This window comes from Liolophura sinensis, chromosome 2 (assembly GCF_032854445.1).
Source record: "Liolophura sinensis isolate JHLJ2023 chromosome 2, CUHK_Ljap_v2, whole genome shotgun sequence".
Classification (NCBI taxonomy): Eukaryota; Metazoa; Mollusca; class Polyplacophora; order Chitonida; family Chitonidae; genus Liolophura; species Liolophura sinensis.
In genome coordinates this window covers 22,897,892-22,907,499 of record NC_088296.1, presented here as the reverse complement: position 1 = coordinate 22,907,499, position 9,608 = coordinate 22,897,892, and the positions used below count along the sequence as shown (strand labels likewise).

General features: G+C 39.4%; 1 protein-coding gene across 1 annotated transcript; it reads left to right on the top strand.

The window, feature by feature from the left end:
* Positions 1-669: 669 nt before the first annotated feature.
* On the top strand, positions 670-7,998 carry LOC135462851 (uncharacterized). Its single transcript, XM_064740137.1, has 3 exons — positions 670-1,279; positions 5,598-5,976; positions 6,467-7,998. The coding sequence occupies exons 1-3, from the start codon at positions 1,097-1,099 to the stop codon at positions 6,898-6,900; spliced, it is 996 nt and encodes a 331-aa protein (XP_064596207.1). The 5' UTR covers positions 670-1,096; the 3' UTR covers positions 6,901-7,998.
* Positions 7,999-9,608: the final 1,610 nt, after the last annotated feature.

Genomic DNA, 9,608 nt, shown 5'->3' with positions numbered 1-9,608 from the left:
GTTTTCATATCCAGTTCACTGCTGTTTATAAACTGAGATTGTGAACGAGATGCAGCTTCTACCCAAGTATTAAATTCTTAAACTCATCTGAACCATGTGTTGATTTTACCAAGCTAAATACAATAGTTATTTTATAAACCTATATAACAAGGCTGTCTATACAGGCTACATAATATGAAAGGGGATCTGTGAGCAACGCCATATACCTTAACAATACCAACATTCTGTAGAGTGAAACTAAGGCTCAATAAAGTTGTGCGCAGAACATATTAAATAGGTTAAATATTTTATTTTACTTTTTTTTTATCAAGACCAAAAGAAAATGGGCTTCTTCTGTGGTGAACTATGTGGGAACAGTCAGAATCATTGTGATGGGGCGGGATTACTCATTCGCCTTGTATATATGAACTCACACTAAATGCTGTCACACGTCCTGCTTTCAAACCATATGTTCCGTGTAACTACCACACATCTGCACTCGACCTGGACTGAAGTCACTCTCGCTGTTTCCGCGATCTCTCGCGTGACCCCGTCATTCTCTCCTTCCCCGGAAGTTAAAACTGAAGCGTTTATTTATCTGTGGTTTTGCTTTCCAAAGAGTAAAGTCCAGTTTTCCTTGTCACAATTGCTCTTACAAGGACCGGTAGAGTATAAAAGGCTGTAGTGTATGATGATGAGAATTAGTCGTCAGAAGCTGCGCGAGTGAACACGCAAAACTTCTGTGCTGCTCTGTACTTGAGTTCATATAAAACTCAACGCCAGTTTAGCACCGTTTTTGGAAGTTGTCTACCCTTGGAGAATGTGTTTCCAGTGAAGCTACTGTTCACATCTTCGGGGTACGGATCGAGTTAGACTTGCAGTACCTGAATTGAGAAATATTTTGACAAGATTGCTACAAAACTTTTGTGTTGCATTTGATGACAAAATTCTTCATTTTTCCCATGACTAAAAGGATCAGCAAAACATTCAAATACTGAAGGTAGAAACTGGATTCCTTCTCTTGACAACATCTGAAATCTTAATCAACTCTCAACCGTATCCAAGTGCTTCCTTTCCATAGATCCTCATCTTTGAAGATACGTAATCAGTGGCTAGCATGGAGTCGAACAAACACGTGGCTTGGATCCTGTTTCTCTGCTTCCTGGTGTTCCTTCAGTACCCTGGGATCTCTGGCCACGGTCGTCTCAGAGCCCCACCCTCACGGTCCACCATGTGGAGGTATGGCTTCGCCTCTACCCCCAACTACAATGACCATGAACTGAACTGCGGCGGGTTCTCCGTAAGTACACTAGACGGTAACCACCCCAAGTAATAAACGTGATGTCCACACCCCATTGTGAGCAATTCTACATGCAAAATAGTAGAAAACAGCAACGGTGCGCTATTTTTCCTCAATCTGCCTAAGCAGTTGTTTTAGAGAGCCTGAAATTTACTGCGACTTAAGAATTTACATGGCAGACAGAACAAAAGTGACGTAGAATGGCAAGTAACTATATTTGATCGGTTTCGTTTGACCATGCCAACTACATGTACATGCACAATATAACACTGTCTGGTTTTACTCTTTTAATTTCCAACCTTTTACAATGTCAAATTGACCTTTTTACAAAGGTTCTTGTTTTCGCACTGTTGACTATTTCCTACCCAAAAATAATTTGGATCTATACCGTGTAGTCTGTTGTTCATTCCAATATTTCCAATCACGCCAACTTGTAACGTATAACTGATTAATTAGGGGGAAAATAATCAATCCAGCTTGGAGCTAAAGGCATGTGCCCAGTGGACGACAAAGGGTAGGCCTACTCGACATTGAAAAACTGTCTGGGATGCAATTCACACATTTTGAGAAGAAATGAAGTTTACAAAAATTGGTGGTAACCGACCTGTAAATTAGAAACTGCTTTTTATAATGGGTCTATGTATAAATAATGAAAACCTTCAGTGACGGATTGTTGTAGGCTGCGTGTTTCACGTAACCGTTAAATTAACTTGCCTGTGTGTTATAGACTTAACGTACTTGTGTCTTCTTTATTGCACAACCTACTATGTTTAACAAGTGTGAATACAGCCCTGTGGAATACATTCCAGTATATATTGCTGAAAACCATTTACACTTTGTGTAAATTGAGAGTAAGTCAAGCAGGTGACCGTGTGCACTGAATAAGAGTTTACCCAGCACAACGCGGTTGCACCGTCTCTTTGCAAGGTGACTAAGGGCATCTCCCTGTCGCATATGAGCTATGCGCTTGCTCGCTGCAACAATCCACCCTTTTATGAGTGAGGCCTCGCGCTTGAATCCAAATTGTGCAGTTGTGGCTGTTTGTTTTGGAGTCATGATATTCACCAAGTACTTTACATATGATTATCATTACATAAGTGAAAAAATCTTGGGAACGGCATTAAACATGAATTAAAGAATGTATGGTTGTATGCATTAAAACAGACATTCGTAAACCCGCCGTCAACCAGTGTGCACTTTCCAAGTCAGTAATCGCAAGGCCTGTTCCCAGATGTCTGACCCACGTTTTTACTTACGTTGGAAATCTATGTTCTCGCGCCAGATGTCCATGGCGTTTCTGTGTCATAAAGATAGTAAAGTTTTTACGGAGCTTTGTATGCTTTTCGCAGTAGGGCAGGTGCCGCGGGGATATATATTTAGTAGTGACCTAGGCATCTTTGCGATGCTGCGGTAAGTCAGTTGTGTCTAACAGGAAATGATACTTAACATTTCCTAAGTATCTTTAAGTACATGTATTCTGAGAAAGTTGACCGTACAGATATACTTTTCCTCACGGATATGTATGGGTTAGGGTCACGCGAAGGTCAGAAATTTTCATGACTAAATTCATATTATATGTGCTGTGTTGTGTTAGACACTTTGTTGCCAGCTCGCATGATACATGTGATTACAGTCACCCATTAACTCAACCCCTATTATAAGTGATCGCCAAACCATTGTGGAATCTTTACCGTTAAAATTAATTCGTGTCCAATCTCCATACCTTCCTGTCTTTGCGATGGCAGTGATTATAATGGTAACGTGATAATCACATATTACAAGAAAAATATGGCCACCCCAGACCAAGTTGAGCAAAAAAAAGGCAGTTTATGTCATTAACAAGTTTAAGTATCTCGTTACCAAAAGCATTCGTCAGTATTTTGCGAGGTGCTACTCTGGAGTTGTCAACAATGTCTGATTATGAGAATAGTTCTCCATTAAGTTTCGTTATCATACAGATGGTTGTAGCAACTCGTTGAACATCACTTCTCTCGAGCTGACAATTCCTGATATCCCATAATATACACTATCTCTATAACGTGACATTCAGTTACATATAGTTCCATGGGATTAAGCACTGAGGCCTAACTTTGCCCACCTGCGAGACTTATTTATTTCATTGGTGTTTTACCCAGTACTCAACAATATTTGACTTATGCGACGGCGGCACTATTGTGGGAAGAAACCCATGACGGCAAGCAGGTTACCTCCATACGACGCCACTTACTGACCACATGTCCATGTGAGGCAGCGGCCGTGAAAATATTGACACACTAGAGATCGTTAAGAGTTGGACCTGCCTGAGCTGGCAGTTGGCTGTGGGACCCCGCAACGTCAAAGGGACCTCCTTATCCCGACACGGTGTGCCGGATCGCCAGGAATTTCGAATTTTGATCAGTAAAACTCACACCCGTCCAGAGTTCAAACATTGTTCATTGTTTTGCATATCACACATAAACCTGTATACCAAAATGGCCGCCTGGCACAAAAAATAATCCGTTACACCCTAAAATACAGAGACTTGAGTTCGATTCGTAAAAACGGAAGTGAAAACAAGGTCTTGATTCCTTGTAACTGATGAAATTTACTCCAGCTGTTATCTGACAAAAAAGTAGAAGCTGGGGTTCTTTCGTCATAGACATTCACGCCACACGGTTCTCACGGAACTGTTTATGTGCTGACCAATGTAGGACAGCCGCAGTGTTAAGTCACAAATTTAGCTTTGACCCTGGTACCATCGTGTTACTGTGGTAAGCCAGTTTTGTCACATAGGAAATGCTACTTAATGTTCCTCAAGTACAGTTAAGTAGATGGTAGGGGTGACATACAGATATGCACACACTATAGTGTTCACGCTGTGTTTGGGTTAAGTTTCTGTCCGAAACCTAGATTGTATTGAATAGTAGTATACATGGTGCTATATTATTGTAAATACTGTGCAAAAATTGCTGCATTTAACCCATGGTGCATGCCTATATTTACATGTACCTACAAACACGAAGTAAAGTATCATAATCAATTTTCAACGCACCAACTTCCTGGACAAATTCCTTTATATATTTATTTATTTATTTGATTGATGTTTTACGCCGTACTCAAGAATATTTCACTTATATGACGGCGGCCAGCATTATGGTGGGAGGAAACCGGGCAGAGCCCGGGGAAAACCCACGACCATCCGCAGGTTGCTGGCAAACCTTCCCACGTACGACCGCAGAGGAAGCCAGCATGAGCTGGTCTTGAACTCAAGGCATGAGCTGGACCTAAATTCCATTACATTATGTTCGGACGTAATTTCATTCTTTATTTATTTAAAGAGATTTCATCAAAGCATCAATTCACAACATAATAGCTAACAAAGTACATACATATAAGTATGGGAATACATATTTCAGATAACAGAGTATAAGTTGAAATAAATTAATTATTATTTACAATGTTAACATCGTTATTACCATTACCATGGTCATGAAACCTTTCTCTATCATTAATAAAATATGTACACATTGAAAAACATAAAACATGTACAACATCATCGTAAATTATATCTTTAGAGCCAGTCAAAAGTATTTTACATATATATAGTAAACATTCTGGAATAAAAACAGAAAAATTGACACCGAGTGAAATAATTTGTGTGAGAGTACGTAGCATGTAGCATTTCTTGTAACATCTGTTAGAGAGCACTTTGTGTCCTGTGGCTCCGAGCTTAGCGGATGCAGAGGCACGTCGAACTTTTCCTATTATATAATAAAATTTAGGAATTTTGCAATTTAAATGTAAAAGAATATTTAGCGATTCTGAGGCAATGTTTGGGTCGTAAATTTATAAAGAGTCAAGTAATAAAAATGTTATTTATTTAATTATTTGATTGGTGTTTTACGCCGTACTCAAGAATATTTCACTTATACGACGGCGGCCAGCATTATGGTGAGTGGAAACCGGGCAGAGCCCCGGGGAAACCCACGACCAGACCTGGACCTGCTGCAGATCTTCCCACGTACGGCCGGAGAGGAAGTCAGCTTGAGCTGGACTTGAGCTCACAGCGACCGTATTGGTGAGAGACTCCTGGGTCATTACGCTGCGCTAGCGCGCTAACCAAATGAGCCACGGAGGCCCCATAAAAATGTTATTAAACCAGTTATTTTGCAATGCCTTAGCGTTGGTATTCGAATCATCGTAATCACCTTGACCCATATGCCTAACACCGGGCCTTTATGGGTGAAAATACGAACTCTCTCGACTAATAACACAGATTTTAACTAATTGGGGCCAGACTTTATATGGTGAAGCCATTTGTCTGTTGCTTTTGTTTCAGAACCATTGGGGACGAAACAAAGGAAAATGCGGAGTGTGCGGGGATAACTATCGAGACAGTCAGCCAAGAGCCAATGAGGGTGGTGGAATGTATGGCAGAGGGATGATTGTGAGAGAGTACTCACAAGGCGAGATAATCGAAACGGAAGTAGAAATCACCGCCAATCACATGGGTTTCTTCGAGTTCAGTCTCTGTCCTCATAATAGTCCCCTTGTACCAGCAACAGAGGATTGTTTTCAACCTTTAGAACTGGCGGATGGATCAGGAACACGCTGGCCGCTACACAATGATGTTTCTCCAAAGAGATACAAGATCGCCGTCAAACTTCCGGCGGATGTGACGTGTACGCAATGCGTTTTCCGGTGGTACTGGAAATCAGGTAAGCGGTGATAAATGACAACATGTAGCGTGATTTTTCTGAGGAACGCTATTAATTCGTGCAAGTGTATTGAAACTTACAAATGTTGGTATCCACACAGATGTTTATTTCTTTTTCTATTGATTTATGTATTTAATTGGCGTTTTACTCCAATTAACTTACAATTTCACGAGATACAATTAACAGGGAAAAATTAGGATAATATTTCAGCTACCGGTAGGCTACAATGTTGCCTTCTATTAGGCCAAACTTTTCTGTTTCATTTTAGATACAAAAAAAATTATGGATGAAAAAAATTATGAACACTCTGCGGATGATTGTGAAATTCACTTGGGCTTTTTCCAGTTTCCTCACACCGTAATGCTGGCTCCAGTCCTATATGTGGAATTTTCTTGATTACAGCGCACCACACCAATCGAAAAAAATGCTCAAACAAATTGCAATCATACATTTTTAATGATATACCTATCTGTTTGATGTTACTTTACAGGTAACAACTGGGGAATAGAAGACGGACACAGTGGTTTGGGCTACGGGCCTCAGGAAACATTCATTGCTTGTTCGGACATCGCGATCCATGCCGGAGAAACCCGAGTCGTGTCTTCGGCGGCCAGCGCACGACGTCCGGGCAGAAGACCATTGGTGGGTAGACCCAGACCGGTTACAACAACAACGACAACGACAACTACACCAGTAACACCGCCGAGAAGAAGGGAGTGGCATCGTCACAGAGACGAAGAGGATTCAGAAGATTCAGATAGATCTATTCCAGAGATCGCGTTTGATGCTGGGTCGAGAAGCTCGGATGATTCTCAATGCCGTTCTGTTGGAATATGGCGGTCTGTCGGCGGGTTGGATGCGTGGTGCGTTACGAACTGTGCACGAGGCTACTGTCCTGCGACACACTGCTGTTGTAATTGCTGAAAACATTTCAAAAAGACATATGTTTTCGTAATAGATATGTTGTGTCCTTTTTTTATAACGGTGCAATCACTCATAGGCCCAAAATGAGGGTGTGTTAGGATATGAAGCGCAATCAGGTCGATTATAATTGTCATCACGTCCTGTACATCTTTTTCTGTAACATGTTACAGTCTCCATCGGTTTGAGAAAACATGCCAGCTAAGAAGAGAAACGAATCTAGCAATTTGTTTAAATCATTGTTGATGTCATTGTTTACCTATTGCTATTCATACAAGACTTGACTGAGCCACGAAATTTCATTTCACAAGTTACCTCCCTTTGTATGATATTTTCAAACCTACTGAGCTTGTAAATCCGAGAGTAAGCATACCTGTATAAGGACCTCCGAGGGCGTACGGCATACCCTATGTCATTTAGCTGAACCCTCATCGTTTCCATGTCTGAGGAGGCAATGTCATCATCTTGCAGTTTTCTTAATTCAATAATGACTCTTCGTCGTCATATGGCTGAAAAATTTTTAAGTACGACGTTTTAGCTCGAGCAGTCATTCATTTAAGATTTCAATATGAAATAAACTACCAAGTGTTTTTGTATTCAAGGATCCAATTCACGCTGGCATTTTGATATCCACATACACTGCAATAATGTCACAATTGTTATATCGTACTATAGCGTTGTCGTATGCCATAATGTGTTGTTTATACGGTTGTACATATTTAAGCAACTTCGTATAATCTGCACCAAAGTTGTTGTCTCTGTCATTAATTTTATGTGGTTTTTTTTTTCAGTTTTTGTGTTGGATATTTTATATTGACACTTCAAGTCTGAAAAAATCATCATTCTTATATTATTATTTTTACATGCCCAGTATGTTTTATGTTTCCTGTCATGGTCCCACGAGGAGAATAAAGCTATTCACACCCGCATAATAATAGTCATACGTAGCATGTCTCATACTGCATCCTCTGCACAATCAGTTTATCTACAGTTATACAGTTATATTTATACAGTTATATGTACATGTACATAAGATCTGGATTTCTAACCATGTCACGTGAAATAAAAAAAAATATATATATATGGTTGTATATAAAATTACCAGCGGAGTTTTTGTTTTTTTTTTGTTTTTTTTTCGTGTGTCTCTTGTTTTTTGTTAGCTTCTGAATGAACAAATCCGCTTAACGTCTGTCACGTTTGTTACGTTTTTCTTTTAACATGATGCTAATCAGCAAGAAATGTATGCTGCCCTGAAGAGTTATGTCCCTTGTGCTGCATATACCCTAATGTATAGGTTATTTAGACGCATATTTGTATTAGTAACCGGACGTGATCATTTTATGTGTGATGCTAAGTAGTGGGCAACTTTTGTTCTACAACCTATTAAGAAAATGACAGATGAGTAATTGTCAAAAAAGGCCTGTGCAATAAATCATTTGTCTGTTTATAATTGTTAACTCTCGTATCTCGACTTCATAAAATTTGACTTTAAATAGGTTCCTAAGCTTAATATTTGGTACATAGTTACCGGTGGCCCCTTTCATAACCAACATCAACTTCCAAAAGTTCAGTTACTAAATCTTTAAGTCAAAAAAAAAAAAAAAAAAAAAAAACGCCACGTGTATCGCCCACTTTTACGTACAACCTATCGAGTATTCAGCCTATGGAATTGTCCTTTATACTATTTTTTTAACAATTTCCGTAGCACGCGAGTTTACGGCATTTTGTCATCACGATAATATTTCGCGGTGTGGGTAGTTCATGTATACAGACAATGTAATACTGGGGGAAAAGCTCTCATGGCCTTCAAAAGCATTCACAGATATTATGAGAAGATGGAATATAACACTTCAGGTATCAATAATGTGTCTAAATCTGTTACTTGTGCGGGCAATATTTCCCATCAGTGATCCATAGTTCTTGTTCCAAGTATATTAGCTAATACTGGTATTAAATCATATTTCATATTTAAATATTTAGCCAAACTCAGTAGCCAATGCAGGTCTCCAAAATCAAAGTATAACAGCAGGAATTCTAATTCATGTTTTTTAATATAATGTTACACAACTTTCTTTAGGCTAAGCACAAAATTGAAGACTTGCCTCAAACTTAAATCTGGTATGAATTCGTAAACAAGTTTTGAACAACCGGGCCCAGCTTTCTTACATTCTGAAACATTGTTTACAGGCATATAAAGAATTGATGACATTATTGAGGGCTTATTTCCCTTAGTTTCCTTATTTCTAAGTATAGTATATATTGTGGATGGATTTATTTCGTTCGTGTTTTCAGTCTTTGATTTCAGTTCGGCGTAGGCTACACATCGTTGCCGACGCCTTTTCGTCTCCTGAAAATACACCCTGAAGTCCCTTTTAGGAATCGCACAGTATCGCTGCGCTTAAATCCGGTTGTAAAGCCTTTCATTAGCCAACTCATTAAAATTGCTCAATTGTATACAGTAATTAAACAATTAGCGCATGTAAAAACGTTACAAGCAAACTTAATGACGCGTAATAATCAACAATTCGAACGACCTACCACAGTGACGTCGACACAGACTTGAGTGACAAACAGAAGGTCACTTAAAACACAGAAACGTTTAGTGTCCCAAGTAATTTGCTTACATAAACCATAGCATTTAACAGGTACTGATGTAGATCAGGAGGTGTACGGGAGTAGTGTAATCAAATTAATATCCTCTTATCAGTGGC

Bases quoted from the DNA above. Each gene is read 5' to 3' on its own strand.
- LOC135462851 (XM_064740137.1), top strand. From the start codon at position 1,097: ATGGAGTCGAACAAACACGTGGCTTGGATCCTGTTTCTCTGCTTCCTG. The intron at 1,280-5,597 runs GTAAGTACACTA...CTTTTGTTTCAG, and splicing joins TGAACTGCGGCGGGTTCTCC to AACCATTGGGGACGAAACAA. The intron at 5,977-6,466 runs GTAAGCGGTGAT...GTTACTTTACAG, and splicing joins CCGGTGGTACTGGAAATCAG to GTAACAACTGGGGAATAGAA.